The 23,718-nt window shown below is 45.4% G+C and overlaps 1 protein-coding gene across 6 annotated transcripts in view; it reads right to left on the bottom strand.

Moving 5' to 3' along the window:
- The window catches only part of WWOX (WW domain containing oxidoreductase), a 908,337-nt gene that overhangs the window by 616,696 nt on the left and 267,923 nt on the right, over window positions 1–23,718 (bottom strand). The window contains exon 9 of one of the 6 annotated variants that reach the window (XM_061385883.1): window positions 708–12,084. The exons of the other annotated variants lie outside the window; for them this stretch is intronic. Within the exon in view, the coding sequence (XP_061241867.1) occupies window positions 12,052–12,084 (33 nt within the window). The 3' untranslated portion in view covers window positions 708–12,051. Of the gene's footprint in view, window positions 1–707; window positions 12,085–23,718 lie in introns of those variants that run through there. 6 annotated transcript variants of the gene reach the window in all.

The following is a 23,718-nucleotide window of genomic DNA, read 5'->3' as shown; positions in this document are numbered from 1 at the left end:
CTCTAATGAAAGCCAAGTTACAGTGATATTTTTCCCCAAGATTTTTCTCCACTTAATGAAGACATTATCCCTGAGTTTTCAAAGTCACTTTACAAAAGACCATTCAAAAGACATTAAAGTCAGTTTAAACTAAAAAGTCTTTTTGATGTCAATAAACAATAAAAGAACAATGAAAAGAGAGCCTTTCATGGTGTCTCAGTCTAAAATCTTTAATTTCGGTTTTAAATTAGGAGATAACGTTCAGTCCTGTATTCAAATAGTCTTCAGCCCTGGAACACAGTAAGCCTGAAACAAACGTTGGCTTTATAATTCTCTTCTTAAATCATGTGTGTGTGTGAGTGCGAGTATACATGGGTGTATACATCTGCATATGTATACACATCACACACAATCACATACATGCACACCACATTGACGGAGAGGTCAGCAGGAAGCTGTCCACCAGAAAGAGGAGAGAAAAGTTTTCAAATTATTGCCATTCTCCCTCTTTGAAAACTAAAAAAAAAAGAGGGGGGGGGAAGAAAATGGAATCTTTGGCTTTGAAATTCATGACAAGATCAAAGACGATAATGCACATAGATTTTTCCAGGCATACATTATTAATAACACAGGCAAACATATGACTGATCAATAGCGTGGTCGAGAAGCGATGAGGCAGGCTCCACGTGTAACACTGCGAGCGGCAGGGTCTGGCGCCCTGGGCTCTGTTCACCTGGGCGTTACACTCAGCCCAGTCAGCTCCTCCTTGCTCCAAGGACGGTTCAGCAAAGATGGAAGAAGAAAAAAAAAAAAAAAAAAAACAGCTAAATCTGTGCCGTGTGTCAAAATCTCTTTCCTCTGTGCCCCCCTCTAGTTCCTCACTCAGAGACTCACATTTCATAAAATCAACCTGTCACAGTGTGCAAGGCAGGGGCAACTGGCACACACACAAAGCTGCCCAGCCACTGCCTCTGCTCAGAGTCAAAACATCATCACTCAGCAGGAGCCTCGCCCCGTGAGCCTGCACGAAGCCACTCTGCAACCCTATGGACCACAGCCCACCAGGCTCCTCTGTCCATGGGATTCTCCCAGCGAGAATACTGGAGCGGGTTGCCACTGCCTCCTCCAGGTGATCTCCCCGACCCAGGGATGGAAGCCATGCATCTTATGTCTCTGCGTCGGCAGTTGGGTTCTTTGCCGCTAGAGCCACCTGGGAAGCCCATCAGCAGCCATCGCCCATTCCCTGTCCCTACCAGCCCTTGGCAACCACAAGTTTGGCTCTATGGCTCTGCCATTTCTGTATATTTCACATAAGTGGAATCATATAATATGTGACTGACCATCTACATCTGACGTGTCAGCCTCTTTTACTTCAAAAACAAATTAAGCCTATCTGAATGCAACTCTCATTCTAAACATCAGTTCTTCAAAAAGAAAAAAAAATCATGAAATATAAAATTAAAAACAAACTGATGATACCATTGATGCCTGCTGATTTTTTTTTTCTTTTGAAAGTTGCTCAGTCATGTTTAACTATGCGATCCCATGGACCGTAGTCCATGGAATTCTCCAAGCCAGAATATTGGAGTGGGTAGCCGTTCCCTTTTCCAGAGGATCTTCCCAACCCAGGAATCGAACCCAGGTCTCCCACATTGTGGGCAGATTCTTTACCAGCGGAGCCACAAGGGAAGCCCAAGAATACTGGAGTGGGTAATCAATCCCTTCTTCGGCAGATATTCCTGAGCCAGGAATCGAACCAGGGTCTCCTGCATTGCAAGCGAATTCTTTACTAACTGAGCTATAGGGAAGCCCTGCTGACAGTGGGTGTTTTTTAACAAGGAGCTTTTATGGAGGAGTTTTAGTGAGGAGGGATAAAATAGTTGGGAGTATGGGATTTGCAGATACAAATTACTATACATAAAATAGATAACAAAGATTTACTATATTACAGAGAGAACAATATTCAATCCATCTAATCACTTATAATGGAAAATAATTTGAAATATACATTTATGTAAGTGAATTACTTTGCTGTACACTTGAAACTCACACAGTATTGCAAACTAACTTCAATAAATTTTTTAAATAAATATACAGGGAGTTTATTGCCAATACAGGTTATGTAAGTAGAAAACACACATTCCTGGAAAGCAGGGTAAATTAAGAAACTATGAGTCCCTGTGGTTATTGTTGAAAGGCACATTACCCAGGGATATAGACCCGACGTTTGAGCTTGTGGTCAAAAGACAAAACGGACAGTTCTTTGACAAACCTTTCCTCACGGCCACTTAGGGAAATGACATGGTAGCCTGAATGATCTACAGGTCTAAATCAGTATGATTTCCATCCCCAATTATCCAACCACTTAAGAAACGGGCATTTTAAAGTTCTATTTCTCCTTTTCCTGATTCTCCTTATTGACTGTCCGTATACATGTCCCTAAATCAAAACGGAGAGTGTGCACTGTCCATTTGTACAACAAGCAGACTGAATGGGAGCCTCTACGGAAATGAAAGTGGGGCGGCCGGCAGCTCTCAGACCTTTGGGGAAATGAGGCCACCCCAGGAAGAAGGGGACGGAAGCTTCCTGACACAAGGTGGCACTTCTGTATTCTCAAATAGAGGGCAAGTGTAGACAGACCAGGGCTCAAGCCCTGCCTCTGCCACGGCCTCCAAACTACAAGTGTATCACCTAGAGAACGGGGGTTGCCATTAAGGTTAAATGGGACGTGAGCGCGCAACAGACTCCAGCAGGGCCGCTGGCGAGGTCCTCAGTGAGCCCTCCCCGGGCCTTTCCAGCTCACCCCCTGCCCCCCCTCCCTCCCCACTGTCCTCTGCTCTCCTGCCCGCTTGCTCTTCCTCTCCCTCTTTCTTTCCTCCCCCTCGATTCCGCGTCCCGCAGCCACAGCGCTCAGCAACGAGCCTTAGCCTGAGCCTTCTTCGTGACATGTCTCCACAATTCGGCAGCCAAAGCCCTGGCAGAGCTTTCACTGGTGTGGCTGTGCTGTGATCTGCCTCGTGGACCCCACAGGCCACAACCGTGTGACCTAGGTTGTGACCTCCAAACTGAAGACCTGATGGAATGGCAGCTCCACCACCTCTGCAACCTGAACACAACTGTTCTGGGCCCCAAAGGTCCACACTGAGAACCTGGGGAGTTTGGCTCTTTCTAATCAAGCAGACGATCCTTTGCAATCGGAGCCCCATTATTATAAAACACTCCTTTAAGTTCTTCATTTAACCAAAAATAACTAACCTAACACAAAACACCCTGGGAGTGAGTTAAGCATCAGAATCGCTAAGGTTTAGGGGTCAGGGTGAGAACCTGCTAAGACTTCACCCATCAGATTCTACAATCACAGACTCAAAAAAGAGTTGAAGGCCTATTACGTGCCAGATGCGAACTTGGTCTGCATACACTGTCTCGTACCGCCTCTCAATGTTCGCTCCTACGCATCCTGCCCTGTCGAATACCACGTGACACCAAACGAACGACCAGGCACCTAATACTTATCAATAACGACATCAACTCAGCATGTCTGGACAATGCCGGATGGCTTCTATTTTTTATGGATTTAAAGAATAATTATGCTGGAAAGCATAGAAAAATCTCCAACCAGGTATAAAATCACAATTAGACACCTTGTTTTTAAAGGGGTGTCCTTTCAGTCGGCCTGGCATTTCATGAAGCGCTGTAAAGGAATGTCCTCGTGAGCCTTTTCCCATGGATGGACAGCACCTACCCACACCTGCAAGAGCACCTCAAGAGGCAGACTGCACCTGAAATCGCCCCACGAGCCTCAGAAACATCCGTCTCAAGTGCAAATGCCGTAGTGCTGAGCATTCCTTTTCTTTCCTCTTCACCTCCTGGCACAGCAAGACCAAATCTGTTCCTGTGAATTCAAGACTGCAGTGGGGTATGGATTTGACACGAGGCAAATACCTCCCCTTACCAAATGCTCAGTGAGTCTCCACGTTAGTGTGTATAAACATCACTGTGCCTGGGAAGAGAGAATACCAGAAGTCACTTAGGAAACCCCACTTCTCCCAGGACGGTGGGCAAAGGCTGCCATGCTGCCTTCCGAGGAGGGCGAGGGCCAGTGCCCAAGAGAAAGGGCCGGGATGGGGCGAGACCCAGGGCCACAGCCACCGTCTGGAGGCCCTCAGTGTGGCTGCTGCCGGGATGCTCAGAGCTAATCAAGGGGAAACGGATCTGGTCCAGGCAGCGGGACGCGTTTACAACAACTGACAGTACCGGTAACGTCCGCCAGTTTGTATTAAGATGTTATTGCACCTTTCCAGTTCTAATCACCAATTATGACTCTATTACCCCTGCCTGGCAGTTCATCTGCTCCTGCCTCTGCTCAGGGCGACTCGGAGTCGGACCTCTGATCTCCCGGTTCCACTCCAGTGAGCGCTCAGCACGGAGGCTGTCATCTGCAGGCACGGAAGACGGGAGGCATCGCCGGGGCTCGGATAACTGTACCTGACCTTACAACAATTTACTAAGGAAATACCTGCTTAATAGCGGTGCGAGCGCAGCTTCCTTGATGCTTACCGCGGCCCTGCAAATTAGCGACAATGGGATAAATCTATGGCCGGCTCGCCAGACACTTCATTAAATCACCGCTCTCTTGCCTTGTAGCACGCTAATAGAATCACAGCCCTCGTTAGCTACTGAATAAAAGATCAATCACAGACTTTGAAAGCTCTTGCTACCAGCTTCCAGAAGAAACAAGCAGGAGGGGGAAAAAAAAAAAAAGAAGAGCGAGCAAGAAAGAGAGAGAGAGAGATATTTAGGATCATCGCTGAGATTCTGAATGGCCTCGCTGCAAGTTGCTTCAATTACCTTTTCCACAACTGGCTCCGAGTGCAATACTCAGAGGAACTTGTTAAGCCCGCTTTCAAGAACGGCACTCTAATATATGACTGTTAGACCCTGGTCAAAAGTTCATAATGTGCATATGTAAAAAGGTACTAAATTGCCTGAGGGCTAAAACCAGAGGAGTTTAATTGTAGCAAAATGCTAAAAATGGTCTGTTGAGGGTCCTTCTATGGGGATACTGCTGGCTCTGGCTGATTGAAATACAGAACATAAAAGCCTTACAACAATATTTCCTTAAATGCTGGGGCAACTGCCAGCAGTTGCTATTGCATGAATGTTGTGGTTAAAGGAAAACATTTTCCTCCCCTAAAATAAATAGTCTTGAGAACTGCTCCAGCCCATAATTTTAAGGCAGGATGGAAAAAAAAAAGGGGAGGGCTCGATGATAATAAGTAAGGGATCATTCACAGGGCATGTCCAATCTCCTGGTGGTGTGTTTTCACACAGGGCACCTGGAAGGGATTCGGGCAGAACCTGGAAGGGTTCAGAGCCCAGAACTGGCTCTGATTTTGCAAACAACATTGTGCTGAAATGACAGCTGCTCCTGGACACCTTGCCGTCACTAGGTGGGACGAACTCCTACGGGGATCCTTGCAAAACAGCTCTGTGTAGCTTGTCTTTATTTCGCCTTTCATAAAACGAAATTGAGTCCCAAGGACACATGCAGTTGGCTTGCTCGCATGGGTTTCTCCTGCCCAGAACTCTCTACCTTCTCAAAACATACCAATTAGCACCTCATTTAGATAAATGAGAATATAGCAGCAGGGCACGGAGAATGTTAGGAGGCCAGCCAGGGAAAGTAGGATCTGGCAGACGGGCTTTTGGATTTATAAGAATTACTTGTGAAGGCTGAGATCAGTTTCTGTGGATAGTGACAGATGCGCTTGTGTGTTTCTTTAATCAGAGGCAAAATTCTACGCCTTTCTAGCATTTCTTGTAGCACCACACTCACACAGAGGACAACACAACAATACCAGACAGTGTGCGCACCGCCACGGCGGGGCCGGACGCCCGCGAGGGAAGGACGAGAACGTCAGCCATGGTGCTGGTGGCGCCTGGGGCCAGGATTTGGAAAACGGGATGAGCAACGTGCATATTCCCATAGCGATCTGGGGGCCTGATTTCCTCAACATTACTCTGCAAGGAAAACACTGCCAGCTTGGAGTAAGGTACAAGTGATGCTTCTAATATAATAGAGCAAGTTTCATAATTCCACTCAAATGAAGCATCCATTTAGCATCGACCATCACCAGAACGGCTCAGGGACCGCTCTACCTTGTAAGTCCAAGCCTTGCTGCATCATCTGGTTCCGAACACACTGCATGTCATATTATAAGAGAGGTCAAGTGTGCTCTTTAGTTCTTGAAAAGCCAAGTTGTAGCAGGTCATTAGACAAGATTCCCCTTTGCCATGTCCGGTTTCTCTTTGACAAACTGCAAATCTGTTATCCAGGCCAATGTTCTACAAAAGGAACTGGTGACTTCAGAATGTCTAGTTCAGTTTGATCTCTGTTCTAGTCTCTGGTAGGTTTAACGACATCTGGGCACCTGAAGCACTGGCATTCCAAGAGGAAAGGATAGAAAAGGGCTAGAAAGACTACATGAAAGATGGCTTGTAAAACTGACAGCAATGAAGGAAAATACAAAGCACAAACTGCCCCCACTGTGACCAGAGAAGGCAGCCCACAAACCCTGTCTCCATTCCTTGACTCCTCCCAGGCCTCAGGTCCCAAGCATCAAAGGACAGACTGAACTCCTTACAATGCGCCCTTGTCCTACTCCTCACCACACACGTTCCCAAGTGGCAGAGCAGCCGCCCAGCTCCTTGGCGATAGTGCCAGGCTTGACTGTAGGACAAACCCATAAAACCAAGCTCAGTCCTGGGACTGAGGGGGAACCCGCAGAAGCTGTGCCATGCAGGCGAGTTCGTGCTTCCAGAAGCAGAAAGATGCAATGGGCAGGGCATGTTTGTTTGGGTCAGATATTCAGTTCTGCCACTTACCAACGGCAGGACTGAGGCCAGTCACTCAAGGCTTCTTTCTTCTCATCTGTAAAATGGGCATAATAATTCACAGCCCAAAAGGTTACTAGGGAAGTAAAGTCAGTGCAAGGACATGTAAGAAATACCTGGCCCATTGCCTGACACTCAGCAAATGCTTCGTCTCTGCTCTCTGCACCACCATGTAACTCTGAAAACACCCCAAGGATACCAAGTAAGAATGCTCTAGACAGGGCCATTCTAATATTGGGTAGCCATTTTCAACACAATTTCAATGCAAAGCCATGTGGACACTCTGGGCATCACAGTATTCCAAGACTTCGTCTATTTGATGGTGTCATCCGCAATTAACTGTCAGTTTAAACACAGGGAGAGAAGGAGACTTGATACAACCTAACAGTGTGCGTTTACACTGGTGCTTCCTCAGAACCTAGAAAGCACCACAGTGAGACTGGGACTCGCTGCTCCCATCCTCGGTCGGCGTCCTAAAGACAGACTGAAGGCTCCAAGGCTGCCTCGAGAGCTCACGGGTGGCCTCTGCCGTGCCAGGTGACTGGCCGGCGCCTCGCCTGTGCTGTGAGCATCTCCATGCCCGCTTGGCGGCAAGTACATCCCGCCCCGACCCCAGCTCCCCATGTGAGACCTAAGAATGAACTTACATGAAAAGTCAAACGACCGTGCTAAGAGACAGAAGAAAGGTCCAAGAGGGTAGAGTGACCTTCAGAGAAACAGGGTGCTTGGTTTAGTTCCCGCTGCAAACACGACAGTCTAACACCACGTGTAAAAGTGCATCCTGAAATATCCTAACAACAGCATGATAAACTGACTCTGATTTTTCAAGCCATCAGCAAAATCCCCTTCACCCACGGACCAGGCTGCTGTGTGCATCTGGGTTTATGGGCACTGGAGAAACCCACCTGCCGCAGGGCTACCTTCCAGGGGAGCACGTAGCCTGACGTTATGAGAATTCTGGGTCACCTCCCTACTTGGGGGTCCCTGGGTTTAACTCTCCACACATCACGGGAGCCTGGAGTCCTGTGAGCTGCTGGAGTTCAGTGGAGCAAATTCAGGCAGCAACAACACTCGATTAATTCAGAGACAGGAGGGAGCGAGCATGGATATTTAGTCCCTCGTTGTAAGAAAATTACTTTGGATTTACATAAAGAGAAACAATTAGGTATTTCTCTATGCCTTAAAAGTACTTTTAAAAATACTGCTTTCTTGAATTTTCCCAACTGTGTTTGTCAATAAAAACATGTGTACAGGGCAGGCAGATGTCTGGAATGATGGAAACCCTGCCTAAACCAGCCTACATCCAACACATACCCACACAGAGCTTTGGTGGCCTCCGAGGAGAGCTCCAGGAGTTGTGTGTTTTTGTCCTAGAGGGACAGAAATTGATGAAACTGGCAGGTAAAGACTTTCAGAAATAAAGTGGCTTCTAGAACTGGACAATGAAGATCTCTGTAGGCATCGAAGCGACACCCAAGGTCCTATGAGGATAAAATTTGGGGTAATTAATTAACCAAAAAAAGGGCAAAATAAGAGCACACTAATCTAAGGTGGGTCTGCTATGGTTCAAACTCGGTTTAGAGAAGCTCTGTCCTAGACCAATGGGTTTGGGAGAGAATCATTCATTATTCTATTATATACAACTTCTTGGGTTTTTTAAATTGAGTCTGGCAATGTTTCATTCGTAACATCAAGCAGGCCTTCAGGCTGAGTGAGAATGTAAACAAGCCCCTGATATCACTATAAAATACTGAACTATATTTAAACTAGAAGAATGGGCAAACATCAGCAGCCTTTAATAATGGCACATGCAAACACAGAGAGCAAATTTCGCCCAATATAAAACTACTGATGTCTTGAGAGCTCACAACTAATGCACCACAAATACGTGTGTAGATTTCAAAGACATACGAAGGAAAGCCAAGCAAAGCAAAATAGAGGATACCAGATATGACCTCCATGGTGGGAGAGAAGGAGGGTGAAGAGGAGGAGGTGATCCTTGGGATGAAAGCTAAAATCCTGGACCACCACAGTGCACTTCACTCAGTAGACCCAGACAACCCACTAAAGGAACCTGTAGCACAATGCTGCTCCAAGGCCACTGAAATATCCAATTATGCCAGAAATATGCGTTCACTCAAAATACCAGAGAGGCCACGCCACCGACACCACTTCAAAGCCCAGTGAAAACACTTTCTTTTGATGAGAACTTGAAACGTTTCAGGTTCAGTTTCTCACTCTAAACGAATGGGCTCGGCCTGGGTAACCTCTAAGGTTACCACAGGGTGGCTGCTAGAGATGGCTCAGGACGCCTCAGTTCGTTCTACCACACAAGCTGCTGGAGGATCAGTTCCTCCAAAGACGTCTGCTGGCCTCCACTTAGATAATATAATCTATTTAGTGTACTAATACTATCCCTCTAGGTTATAATTAATAGGAGCAACTAACCTAGGAAAACTTCAGGTAGTCATGTAAGTGAAGTAAATTAAATACCGAGGTGACGTGGGGAATGGAAATCATTGGAAATGAAGGTTTTTTAATCCACACAAGGCCGAGTAAGGATGTACTATAATTACTCCACTGCTCTTCCCCTCCACATTCGATAAGCCGATTCCAACTCAAACCACACGTGGGTGAGGCAGAGGGCCACCTATTGGTATGCACCGGTACTCACATGAGTGTATATATTATTTTTGTGTGTATATTCATATATAAAGGACTTCCCAGGAGGCTCAGTGGTAAAGAATCCACCTGCGATGCAGAAGACACGGGTTCGATCTCTGGGTTGGGAAGATCCCATGGAGAAGGAAATGGCAACCCACTCCAGTATTCTTCCCTGGAAAACCCCATGAACGGAGGAGCTTGGTGAATTATGGTCCATGGGTTTTGCAATGACCGAGCGACTAAACAGCAACGACAAAAAATACATATTCAAATAAAAACGTGTATGTTTTTAATATCAGACCGTCTTTCTTACTACTAATGCTAAAAGTCAGGTGACTTATATTCTATTTATTTTTTCTAATGCTGTGCAATAATACAATTAAAAATGACCACATATGCTCTAGATGTGAGATAAGAAAATAAGTAAATGTTTAAGTCAAATCATGCTATGTCAAAGCAAAACAACTGACTGGCAGGGAATGGGGGAGAAGGAAATAAAAGCTGAAAAGGAGTCTGCAGAACAAGATGGACCAGATCATGTCTGCTGTAGACCCGACCACCCGGCACCCTTCATCTCTGGGGGATGCCTCGGTTCCCTCATCTAGAAACATGAATCAGGGGCATTCCAGAGTCCAGCGAAGGCTGCTGAACTCACGCTGTGCTTATACATCCCCTTCTGTGCTTCCCACGAATGTCGTCAGAGAGTCTTGTAAGAAAGGGCATTAAGATTTCCCAAAGGAAAGCTTAGCATTTGGGAAATAAAATTCAAGAATTCTTTAAAAAGTCAAGAAAAGGAGCTTCTGTAGTTCCTTCCATTTTGGTGGAATTCGCCTTCACGCGCTCAGGACAAATGTGTTAGTCATAAGCGACCCTTGCGTGGTAAACCTCTGCTCTCTCATCGGTCTTTACCTTGAAAGGACCAAGGGAACAAGCAGCAAACCCGGACCAAATGAGAAGCTTTTCATCATTTGACTCTACGTGGGGGAGATGGCCTGTTTTCAGGAGAGCTTTTGCTGCCCCGGGATAATCCTGCTTCGGAAGAGCCATCATCTGAGATCTGAGGAAGGCCCTGGAAAGGCCTTTAATGAGGACCACGGTAAGAAAACAAATAGAACACGCAGTCAGAACATTACCATTTGGTCTGAACATACGCCAACTCTGCAAAGTGCACAGCAAATTAAAATCACAGGGTGGGCACACATCATACGGCAATTCAACATCAGATAGACCGTCCTTCCAGAGGCTATCGTTTCAGATAGTCCTTGCAGAAATGCTTCCAGCCCACAAGTGGACGAGCCTTTTCCCCATTCACGATGCAAACAGCTCTTTGCCAGGATGATCGGTCAACACGGTGGGTGCTAATATGACAGTTCCATCATCAGATGGCATTGCAAATGTCATTACACATTTTAAACCATGTTAACATGGTTTGTTAATGTTGGTACTCACTAAAAGACCACAGCTATTTAAATAATGACTGGGCATGCTAATTTTTATACATATTATGGGGAAGTGACACTCTGGATATTCTAAATATTCTCTTCCTAAAATCTGTCTTGCATCATTCATTAAGGGTCATTATCAAAAAGATTTAAGCTAGATGTTTCAAAGGACTGCAGATTCACAATTCTAGTGATTACTTTTGTAAAAATTATTCAGATTATGTTTAATAAATGTGAAAAAATATTGAACATCAGCAGAAAATTACTGCATTGATTGAAATAAAAAATACTGGATATTACAATATACTCCCATATTAACTAACTCCCATATTAGATATCCTCAAGCAAGAATGTAATACAACTACCTTAAAAGCAGGCTGCTGCTGCTGCTAAGTCGCTTCAGTCGTGTCCAACTCTGTGCGACCCCATAGATGGCAGCCCACCAGGCTCCCCCATCCCTGGGATTCTTCAGGCAAGCGTACTGGAGTGGGCTGCCAAAAGCAGACTAGACAGGGTAATATTTTGTCTGCCCTAAATAAAACTTAATGACCAGATAGTTTTTGCTCACACATGCACACATATACAGGCTCTTCAACAAAATGCCATCCACAGATGTGTATGTCCCACACGGAGTCTTGCCCATTTATCTCCCACGTTTAGTGACCAAACCAGAAGCTGTATAGCATCATCAGCATCACCTAACCACCATCATCATTTCAGTTTTAATGTGAGATCATGAGATCCCACATCCGTAGCCTGCAGTGGACTTTTTTTTTGCCTTCACCTCCTGCGTGGCTCACCACAAATCCAGGTTTGTTACTCAAGCCTTTGCTATAACATTGATCCTATCCTGATTTGAAATGTGGAACTTTGTGAAAGGTGATTTTTTTTTCGCATCAATTTTTATTTTTTGGAAACATCGCACTGAAATCTTCTTTTGATTGCTGAGTTTTAATTTTGTCCCTAACCCTAGTCTTGGCCATACCATTGCTTCAGTCTTCTCTCCTTTTTGTGTTGACATGCTCACCTCCTCCGACACGACCTTCAAGGCTTAGTAAATGTCAGCTTCATTCTAGAATTTCCACTGACGACTCTCGTGTGTACCCTGCAAGGCAGAAAAGCACTGTGTCCAGCCGCATTCGTCTCTCTTCACCCTCACGTGCTTTAAATCCCCAGCCCTTTTAAGGTAAGCACCCAGAGGCCAAGGAAAATGACGTGCTCACTTTCAAATTTTCACCCCATAAGTTAGCACACACAGCTCCCCATGAACGTTTCATCAGATAGGACGCGATTAAATGGTGTTAGAGCAGTAGTTTTCACAGGGTGGATTTTGGTAAGAGAGAGAGGTAAAATCAATAGTGGCTGGTAAAAATGGGTCACAATGAACATTTAAAAAAAATGAAATGCAACCAAGAAAAGAGGACACTGCCCACCACTGGAGACTGTTTTGTCAAACTTCTGACTCAGCCACATGCGTATTATACACACAGACACACATACATGGATACGCCTAAGTACGTATGCATCCGTTTATGTATTGCATAAAAAAATTTAATTTTTAAAAATTTTCTGTAAGACACTGATCTGGAACAACAGGACACTATGATCTGTCACTGACTACACGCCCCACCACGGTACAGAGAGGGAGAGTCCCAAAGTCATCCAAGTCTTTAGCAGTTTGAAAAAGAATCCGATTATCACCATGTTCAGAGAGCAGTCCTGGATAACTACGAAACCCTCAATACTAGAGTGGGTGGACTTGTTGGAGAATTTCTTAGGTACTAGCTAAGACATGACTATTAGTCTTTTATCAAATGAGTAACATATTTTTCTGGTTTAAATTAACATTACAAATATATATGAAACAAAACAGGTCCTGGTTAAAAGGATTTCAGTAAAGAAAAAAAAAATTTTAGAGCAACTGCTAAACTATCTTTGTATTGTTTAAAAACTCAGTAGAGGTATTTCATTGACTTAATGGAATTCACCCTGTATTGGACCCCCATGGGGAAAAAAAAATTGATCAGTGTTGATATGGTTCTGATTAAAATGTTTTATTCATCAACATTTTTTTTTAGAGCCTCTGGATCAAAACAGTAGGCTGAAATTGCAGGCTGTACCTTCCTCTCCTCTCTAATAGGTTTTTAAGTATACACGCCTGTCTGCATGATGTCACAAAGCAACCAACCCACTCCTTGTATCCTTACTGTCTACTACCAGCCACATACATCGCCATCAGGAACTCCTCCTGTCTTTACAAACCGTCTTCAGTTACCTGGATACATAATGTTTTTCATGAAGGTGTATGTTGATATAAATAGCTTACTGGAAAACAACAGTGGGCAGAGGGGAAAGAGAACAGTCAAGAAACAAAAAGAAAAAGACCAAAAAAGGGATAAACACATATTTATTAAGCCCTTGGAGAACTGTGATTAGATATACACATACACACAGAAACACATTTGTGTCTGACTGAAAGTTTACCATCTGGGTAGCTGGCATGATGCTGGATAACAATAAATAATTAGTACTGTGTAAATCATATGGGGAAATAAGGTGAGGAAAAGAAAAAAAAAAGTGAAAGCTTTCCAAAGTTCTGAACCTAGGATGCTTTATTTTTTTAAACCTAGGATGCTTTTACTAAACTCTTTTTCAAGGGGTATTGCAAAATCTCTTGAGTATTGACAATACAGACACATTTCCAAAAGTACAGACCAAGACAGAGTTGCTTTTGGTCTGGTGTAATTAAGAGATTCAGTGGAATATGCCTCTGCTTCAAAATAAATCACTTCATTAATTCCTATATGACCTGCTCCCAAGAAAGGATTTAAGGTGACTTAAGGAAAGAATAAACACAGAAGAAGGTGGACAAAATGTATCAGAATCACTAAAGACCAAAGGAGGTTGACATGCTACCAACAGCATTCATATGATTTGACAAAGCACAAAACTGGACTAGGCGCTCTGACAGTACATTATGATAATCGCATTATCAAGAGGAGGGTACTAAGGTAGCTCATGGGTCTTGCTTGGAGTTCAGCCTTAAAGAGTATTTCTCATGAACAGGGGATTGGCATGTTTTAGGGCCAAACGATAGACAAGATCTTTCACAATACTTCCTGTGTGTTCTTAGAAATCAGTCAATTTCAGGAAAATTCACAGTAACTGGAAGGATATAAAGAAAACCAGCACATGCCCAAGGGTTGAGCTGGCCTTAATCCTCTGACAATCTAAAGATCTGGGAAACTGGTTCCTCTTTTATAAAGAGAAAAAGAACCCAAGGCCCAGAGGGTAGTGTGACTTGCCCACGATAAGAGGAGGAAAGGCTGGGATGCAGAGCCTGATTTCTGCAACTTGGACCCCCACGCATGGCCTTTCTGCTACATGGCGATGAATTCTTCTTTCACATAACAGGCTGACATGCTCTTCTCAGCTCTACCCACCCCTCTGTTGGGAGGGGACCGTGGGAACGGAATGGATAGGTGAGCTCTGACCAATGGGAGCTGTGGCCATGGCTGCTTTCGGCTGCCCTGGTCCTCGAAGCCTATAGAACACACACTTCTTTCCAGAAAACTCACAGTGAAATCTCCCACCCTGCACCCAATATGGGCCAAATCTGCACATCACAGCCCAACACGGAGGCATGTCAATGGTCAGGTAGATTCAGCAAAGATTAGCTAAATTCTTAATTTGTTTTTGATTTTGGCTATGCGTTCAAATATGAAGCCGGCAGAGATGAAGTGACACTGGAAGACGTGATGCATGAATTTGTGTTTAAGGGGAAAGCAAATCACAGAGAAGAGACTATCCCAGGTTCAGGATGAAGGAAGCTGGTATGTTCCCTCACTTTTCACCCACAAGAAGTATGCCAACTCATGTCTAATGGTTGTAACAGAGGGAATAAAAACAGAAGAAATCTGTATTTCTTTCATCACTGGGTATCCTCCAGATTCTACTTCTTTTGAAATAAGTTGCATTTTTCTTTTCCTTTGAAACATCTTCATAACACCTTCTTTACAGGGAACGTGCCCAGGGTGAATGCCTAGGTCTCGGCCACTCTAACCACATTACCCGACCTTTGATGGTTACAGTCGACAGAGAGACAGATGGCGCATAGCACACACCCACACCAGCGGGAGGAGTCATGTTCTGAGAAGGAAAAACAGACCGACGGCATTCACCTGCCTCAGAATATTAAAATATCCCCCCCAAATTCTAAAGTTCCCAGATTTTACAGCTTTTTTTTTCTTTTTCTTTTAAAGAGTGAGAATACTAAGAAAACAGTACAAAGCTCTCAGTAGTTGATATACAGTATTTTTTTTGGATCAGGCAAATAGACTTTTTATAACTTTTCTGTGAAACGAGAGCCTCTGTGGCTCAGGTTACTTGGACACCCGCTCTGTTTATTCTTCCCTTTTCTGAGCAGTCAGGGGAGATTTCTCTCAGTACTTCAAATAAATAAGATATCCAGCTGAACAAACACCACACACTCCTGCCGATTACTTTGGCTTTGGAAAGAATATTTCACTTTCTTTTTTTCAAAAAATGTAAATTATTAAAGAGACCCCCATCCTATGAAACTCAGATAACATGTTTCAAGTGCTTCAGATTCTATACAAGGCGGTAGACGGTGAAGCCCAGCTGGGGGAAAAGGGCATGATCTTCCACAAGGGAAATTCGAATATTACTAAATAAGACACTTCACATCGTATACCTCTTAACAGGAGTGGTTTTGGAACATGAGAACCAAATTTCAGGGTGCACAATCTCTTATTTCTCCCAAACAGCAACACGGAAGTTGTTTTTCTTTCTTAGATTTCTACCTAAAATAGACCCTAAAACTACAACAACAACAACAACAAATCTGAAGACTTATGCATGGTCTAGAATAAGAATTATATTCTATGTGGGCTTTGAATGATCAGTGAGCCTCATCAACCTTTATGGCTTAAAAAAAAAAAAAGTCTAGGATCTCTGGACAATTTTTGAAAGTTAAATCAAAACTCAGAAATACGTGTATTTTTTTAGAAAGAAAATTTGGGCCACTGATGAACATGGCCCCCTCTGCTCAATCAGCATGAAAACAAATACTTGACTTTAAGAAACACAATCCATATGTTTCTTTATTCTTTTCATAGGCTTTCTTACTAAAAGACTAAATCATATCTCTCTCATTATGAGACAAAAGTGCAAAATAATAAACACTCACACACACACATATACACACACACACATTTTGTTTTCGTATAGGTGCATCTGGTACCCCTCAGCCCAGAGAGAGGAAAGACAAGAATGCAGAAAGAATGCAACAAGAGCAAGGCAAAGACACGCACATCAATAACGAATGCTACGGCTTAGGGCCAAGAACGAGCAAGGCCTAAGTCTGCCACCAGAATGCTTACCAAAAGGCGTGTGCGCGCGTGCACGCACACACACTCTCACACACATACACACACACGCACGCGCGCGTGTGCACAAACTCACACAGAAAGACTGAATAAACCCTAATTTGTGAAGTACGAGATGGCCCTGAGGCTTCCTGCTTCCCCTATTCACACCACTGTGAGATCCTCTCGAGTGTGGCTCAGACCCACTGACCTGCTTCCACCATACAGAATGGGCCAAAGTTATGAGCTGTCCCTTCTGGGGTTTGGTCACACAGGGCTGTGCCTCCAAGAGGCCTCCAGTTAAGAGACAGAGGGGAAGCAAAGTCTTCAGTCACCCAGGCCATTAGGATCTGAACCCCGGCAATAAGCACGCGAGCTTGAAGTGCACCATTCCCTGGCTGAGCCTTGAAACAGCAACAGCCAGGCTGACGTTTGGACTGCAACCTGAAAGCTGACCGTAAGCAGAGGGGCCGGGTTCCAGACCCAGAGGCGCTGGGAGAGACGTCGAGGGAGCGGCACCCTTCTAAAAGAACACGGGACGAAACAGGTGCTCCCAGGAAACAACTCCCACTCTGGCGAGTCTGCGTGTCACGGATGGTGCCCCCTGGGTTCCTGACTCAGTTACTGTGACGCAGGCAGAGTCACTGAAAGAACCTGGGATCTGAAAGATGCCCAGAAGAGCTCTGGGGCTGAAAGAGTACCTCTGGAATCTTCACAGGCCAGTCATGCCCCAGGGGAAGCCCAGCATTTTCAACAACGTGAACAATGCCCACAGCAGTACCAAAAGGGCCAACCCTGAAGTCAAATGCACTTAACTGAAAGCACTTCTTTCTGTTCCACAGTCCTGTCCTGCCTACAGCTTTTGGCATTTAACTGTCCATCCTTTCATAAAATTAGGGCGATAGTCTACAGTGGTAGATTTGTCTTTCATCCAGAGTTTTCAGCACAAAGCATATGAACCAGCATGGGTCTCCTTTTTGAAAAAAATTTCCATTCAAACTACACGGTAAAATCCACAAGTCCTGGGACATGATATCTCAGTTTAGTGACTCATTTTACAGAGAAGGAAACCGAGGCCCACCGAGAGTGAGTGGCTTGTTCTGAGAGCAGACGTCTGAGGACAGCAAGCTCCACAGTGACCTTCAGTGGGACGAGACACAGAAACTAAGCCCTCGAGGGTGGCGCCTGCCGTCCAGCAGGTCCTCGGGGCACATGAGAACATGTGTCCCACCGTCATTCAGGGCACACACTTCTCTCAGTGTAGTCAGGAGGGCAGAGTTTATGGGTTTCAGCTTCTGAATGGTTCGGAACCCCAGGTTCAAAGTTCTCCCTATTGCTGCTGGGAAAACAGTACCTTCCGCCTCACAAGGAAAAACCAACATGTCCGGTGGTTTATACGAAAATCAATGTTCACAGAATAAACATTTCAGAAACAGCATCACAGGGCAACACAAACTCCTGGCGTCTGTTTAATCATGCTGGCCTCCGATAGCGAAACTGCGCAGAGGCCAAAAATCACTGGAAAGAAGTATGAAATTGGAGAAAAGGAAACTGGAGGGGGAGGATCAAAGAAGGCACCACTAACTTAAAAGTAATAAAAGAGCTAGGAAGGGAGTTAAAAAGAGGCAGTGCATTACCCAAGTGCCGGCGGGGACACACAAGCAAAGGAAACGAGGAAGATAAAACTGGGGGAATTTCAAATCCTGGTTAAATGTTCATTAAATAATTTGTCACACGTATTAAGGCCAGATAGTCATTTTTTCCCCCTCTCGGGCGCTCATTCGGGAACAAAGGCCTGACCAGACTTAAAACACTGCATCGCGAGGCAGAGAAAACACAGTGGTGACGTGCCGCAGCCTCATAGAGCCAGGCGTGCCTTCCTGCTCTTTGTTTCCAACAGGAAACGGCAACTCTTTCCTCAAAGCGAGGGGCGCCCTTAACTTCAGTGGGCCGCCAGGAGGGCTGACATTGAGCAACTCAGGGCTATACTGTACGTGGTACTTGTATGCCTAACGTTCAAAGGGAAAATCAGAACTTCTGGGATGGACTCGGGGCCATGGTTAGGAGCATGAGCATCTTTGAGCAATGGGAAGTAAAGCAACTTTTCCCTTGTCTGAAAAAATAATGGCGAAGATGATAATAACATTTATTGCATATCTAATGCATCATGCTCTGAATGCTATATCCTCACCATCTTTCACCCTTGACACAAGTCGATAACAGCATCACCAGCGAGTGTTTACTGAACAGCTGGCGCGTCCCTGCCCTTGCTCAATTCTCAACACAACGCAGGAGGCAGGCGGGCCACCCTGGTTTTGTGCAGAGACGTTAACCAGGGGATGAAATGTGCCCAGGAGTTAGCAAGTGGGGAGCGCTGGGGTGGGAGTCCAGAACTGCCTGCCTCCAAAGCCCCTCCTCTCCCTCCCACGCCTTATGCATTTCCCCTCCACACCCGCACCTCTGGGTGGCCCCTCACGTGTCGCCGGGAGTTCAGAGCTGAGTGGCTGGGTTCTAGTCCTGTGGACTGGCTGTGTGACTCTGGGTGGAGAGAGAGGGTGTCCCAAGTCTCAGCTGTTTATCTACACATTCTGAACTGCAATTCCCTGCCCGCCTCAGAGAGACTCACAATAAGGAAGGAATTCATGACTGTGATTCATTAAGCGCCTAATCATTTTCTGTTTATTTACAAATATTTACTGAGCATGCGCCTTCCAGACCAAGGACACCGTAGTACGGAGGCAACAACGGCACTTTTGAGACAGACGTTAAACACGAGACTGTGGGATTATTTCTCTAAATTGCATCTGCGTTCAACATTACGAAGGTGAGATCCCCGGCTCCTTCGTTGACTCGGCTGGCATGTGTCGATGGGCGTGTTATCACACACCGGACACTAACACGTGAGGAGCGGTGGCTCTTATAAAAGCACGTCACGGGGGACCCTGACCGAACGCGGATCTAAGGCTTCCGTGAGCTGTGATGCTCCGATCGAGTTCCGAAGGATGGCTACAAAGTAACCAGGCATGGAGGGGAGGCACATTAGAGGGCAGCTTGCTTCAGCCCCGGAGAAGGAAGGAGGCCGGGCTGGAAGCGCCTGCAGGTAAGGCTGGGTAAATGTGAGGGGACCAGATTGGGCCGGGTTCCTACCATTTAATTCTCACTTACTTCCACAACGACTCTATAGATGGCACTCCCGTTAGACAGATGAGGCAACGTTATGTGCACAGGAGAGTCTGCTCAGAAGCCATCATCCTACCCTTTTTCCTTGCCATCCGATCTTGCCTTTCACCCTAGAAACACAAAATGCCAAAAGGCACTCACTCTCCCAGCCTCCCTTGCACCCACGGTCTGGACAGGTAGCTCAATCCTGGCCAACAGGAGCTGAGAAGTCTGTGAGGGAAGACAGTTCAGAGATAGAATGTTCTCCTCCTTGATAAAGGAAGAAAGCATGCAAAGAGGGATCTCATTCCTCCCACCCTGACTTCACAGGTGAAGTTGCGAAGGTTGGTGCTGCTGCAGCCATCATTCCTCAGGAGGGAAAAATCAGGACAATCACAGAGAACCTGCCTAAATATTAGCCAAAGAACACCCTGGCTGCCTAGGGACTTCAACAAACAAACAAACAAAAACCTCTGTTATTCCAACAACTTTTACTTGGATGTTGACTCACAGCCCAAAACATCTAAAAAATGTGTGGCAAAAAATGAGCCTGAGAGAAGGTGAATCACTTCAAAATTATACAACTAAAAAAGGGGGGGGGATGTGAATTCTGAACATATGCCTGCTGATTCTAAATCCCATGCTCTTTTTCATTTGATCATATCTTCTAGACTTTGAATTGGGCAAACACTGTAAACCTTAAAGCTCCAAACAGAATTGAGAGATGATTAATGAAACCAATGCTAATGATACCCCTGAAAAAGAAGAAGAATGTCTGAGGCTCTGGGGACGTGGCCTCAGCAAGGGGAAGAACCCACCACGGGGGGAGAAGGGGTGGTTACAGAGAAGCCGAAGTGTGGCCCAACCACAGAGGGGTCCTAGGAGTCTGGGTTTCTAACATATCTACCCTGGCAAGAGCAAGGCAGCCAGAGGATTCAGCCCTCACTCAGAAGTCTCAAAATATCTAGATTAGTGAAGAATGTGCTGAAATTCCCACTTTGAAAACCATGTTTCCTCCTCTCAGCGAAGAAAAAGGCTTTTCTATTCCAATGTACCTGCAGAGATTCAGACAGGGACTTTTGTCCTTGATCAGATCCAGAGCATGGTCAACAAGAGGTATTTAAAGGGGAGGAGTGGGGGAGGGGTAGTATTTTTCTAAAATACTAATTTAAAGAACAAATCAACATCTATTATCTCCTTCATTATGTTTTAAATTGTACAGCTATAAATCACCCTGCTGCGGGTTATTCAAGGGCAGAATTACCAGGCTTGGCTTTCCCGAAGGTTAGAAGAACAACATCGTGTGCTTTTGCTAGTTATAATTTATAACTGTGCAACAGGAACAACATCATGAGCCCATCCATTAGCGGGGTGGCTGCGCATCTGGTAAACTCAGCACAAGGACTGAGTGCGGCCCCAGGAAACGTAACCCAATCGTTTCAGAAGTTCCACAAACTCAAGTTGCTTTTTTTTTTTAATGTAAAACGATTTGAAAATGCGGTCCCCCTAAAACATCTGCTAAGCTCTTGCTACCCTAACACATGATACTCTTTCTACCATTGCCTGCCAACGCAAATATGTGGCTGCACAAAACACTCTAAGGGGCACGTGATGGGGGCTCAGCTTCAAATTTACATCCTGATGGCCAAAGGCTGGCAGGGACCTAGGAATCTGAGCTGAGACGTGGTTGGCCAGGACGGCAAGTTTCTGTGGGGGAGGGGGGGGAGGGGGTGCGCTTCACGAAGGTGCTTTCAGATGTGTTAAAAAGGAAACAACCGCAGGGCTGGGCCATGTGGCGGGGCTGGCGGTGTATTTCACAAAGAAAACGAACCTGGACAAGCAGCTGGCCAACGGTCTGCCGGCTGAGAGTCCAACTTCTTGAACAAGCTGGGTGAGTCCCCTGTGCTTTTTCAGTGTTTCTAACATAAAAGTGCCGTAAGCAGTGAGTGAAGGCATTCACGCTGATGCATTTAGGCTTCATGGTGTCTGGCCTTACTGGTCAAGCTGCTTCCTACTTGGGTGCATGGCAACAACTGAAAAATACTAGCCAAAACTACTTTTGAGAACCTCTTATATCACTAGATAAAACAACACACCTGGTTTTGTGAATTAAGCCCCAGAAAGTAATATGTACATATAAATGCATTATATACACATACATATAATATATATAAATGCATCCATATGCAACACGCAATTTTAGAGTCCATATGAAAATGTGATTTTAGAGGTATTTAAATAAAAAGCAAGATGGGCAGGACAATAAGCAGGTAACACAGATGGATGGATGTGACTTTAAACCAGAAAGCTTCTGTCAACTCGAGTTTCCTTCAAGATGTTGATCAAGCAGCTAAAGAACCCTGTTATCTTTTTTAAAACAATATTCTAGAAAATCCTAGTCTCATTTTTATCTATTATTTTAATTGTAACATAAGTTGGAGGGAGGAGAGAAAAATGCTTGTCTCCCCAGAAACCCCCATATACCAGTCGTGACCTCTGGACCCCAGAGGAAGACGTGTCAGAGACAGGCTCCACCAGTAGGGGTCGCTGTGTCGAGAATTAATCCCTAAGAGTTTCTCATTAGTGATTATTATACTGCAGGCGGCCAAAATGGAAATATTAATTAATTTCAAAGTGATAATGCATTTACAGCAACAATTAGAAATGTATAACTGTAAAAGGGCAACATTTAAAAGACAGATTACATTTAATAAAGTTGCACAAGAACATCCAATTGTAAAATTACTAATCTGCAACAATATTCCTTAAAGAGGCACTTAAAATAGCCTGACTCCATGAAGGGTGACCTAATTACTGTAACTAAAGTCACTGTAGTCACAGCAAGTCACAGCAAATAAAAAAGGGACGTTGATATTAGAATACTGCTGTTTAATACTTGAGGGAGCCGGCGACGGCGGAGAAGAAAGGCGGGCCTTCCCAGCACGAGGCTGTGCTGTGTTTGTTTCCTCGGCCTTGGACACTGGAGTATACACTCCAGCAACTCTGAGGTGCAAAGGAAAAGGCGCGATGGCAGAGCGCACAGAACACGAGCCCCTGGGTGAGGGACCCTGCACCTGTGCTCAGGCTCTCCATGAGCATTTCAGATCCAACTTTTGCATGGGGTGGGAATGTGGATGTAACGACATGGTTTAGGCCCAAAAGCAGGTCTGCATTAAATGGCAGAAGCGTGCCCTTCACCCAGAAAACAATGTCTCAGCGTCACAGAAGCAGTGCTGAGCCCCGTACAGAAGGATAAGACCCCAGGCTGACTCTTCCAGTGAGTCCAGTCTGTCCTACCAGCAAAATAGTAGATCCCCGGTCTCCCTGGGGCAGAGACCTCTCCCACATACAGAGTCCTACACGTTCATGGAAGAGAAGTGACTGGCTGTGAGCTTCACAGGGAGCCCATTCCACCTCTTTATGAATCTCAGTCATGTGGGACTCTGATGTCTAAGAAACACCACCAAATACCTAGATACATCCATTACTGTCAATCCTCACAGCAACCTGTGTTGCCATTTTGGTTGAGAGGTAACAAGCTCAGGAAGGCCAAACGTCTGGCCCGAGTTCTCCCAATGCCAAGGGAGAGAGCTGGGCTTGAGCATCAGGATCACGAGCAAGAGAGCTGGTTGCTCTGCTCGCCCAGGTAGCAGCCCTCTCACATTCAGCACCGCGAGGAAGCCCTGTCAAGCCCTTTTCCTAGCACAGGCTAAGGGCTTATCTCCCTTTTTCACAGAGCACTCCACCACTGCCGAAACAACTTAGAATTCAGTGTGGTTTTTTTTTTGGTTATGTCACCAATTTTCTCCAAGCCTTCTCAAGGGTTATCTGCTCATTTTCCCAAATGCCCCGTTTACCCAGAGCCACAGAGACCAGTTCTTGTTTGATTTGGTGCCCCAGGCATTTTCCTGACTGGAGGACCAGGGACCAGGGTTGGGAGGAGGCCAAGGTGTGCGTACACTGGATGGGGAAGGGGGGAAGGAGCCCCGCACGCTGGGCGTCGGGCATCACTGGACCAGCTCCCAGTACGGTGAGTGGGGGCCTTCTCCTAATACCCTGTGCCACCCGCCTGTATGGTAACACTTCTGCCTAGGCTTCCAACTCCACACTCGGCTTTTCCACTTGGTTTGTGTCCTGACCAGAGTTACCACCAAACACTATTAGTTGTTAATACCACCCAATTCTCTGTGATC

Source organism: Bos javanicus, chromosome 18 (assembly GCF_032452875.1).
Source record: "Bos javanicus breed banteng chromosome 18, ARS-OSU_banteng_1.0, whole genome shotgun sequence".
Taxonomy (NCBI): domain Eukaryota; kingdom Metazoa; phylum Chordata; class Mammalia; order Artiodactyla; family Bovidae; genus Bos; species Bos javanicus.
The sequence above is the reverse complement of the archived record's forward strand: the minus strand, read 5'-3'. Positions and strand labels throughout refer to the sequence as shown.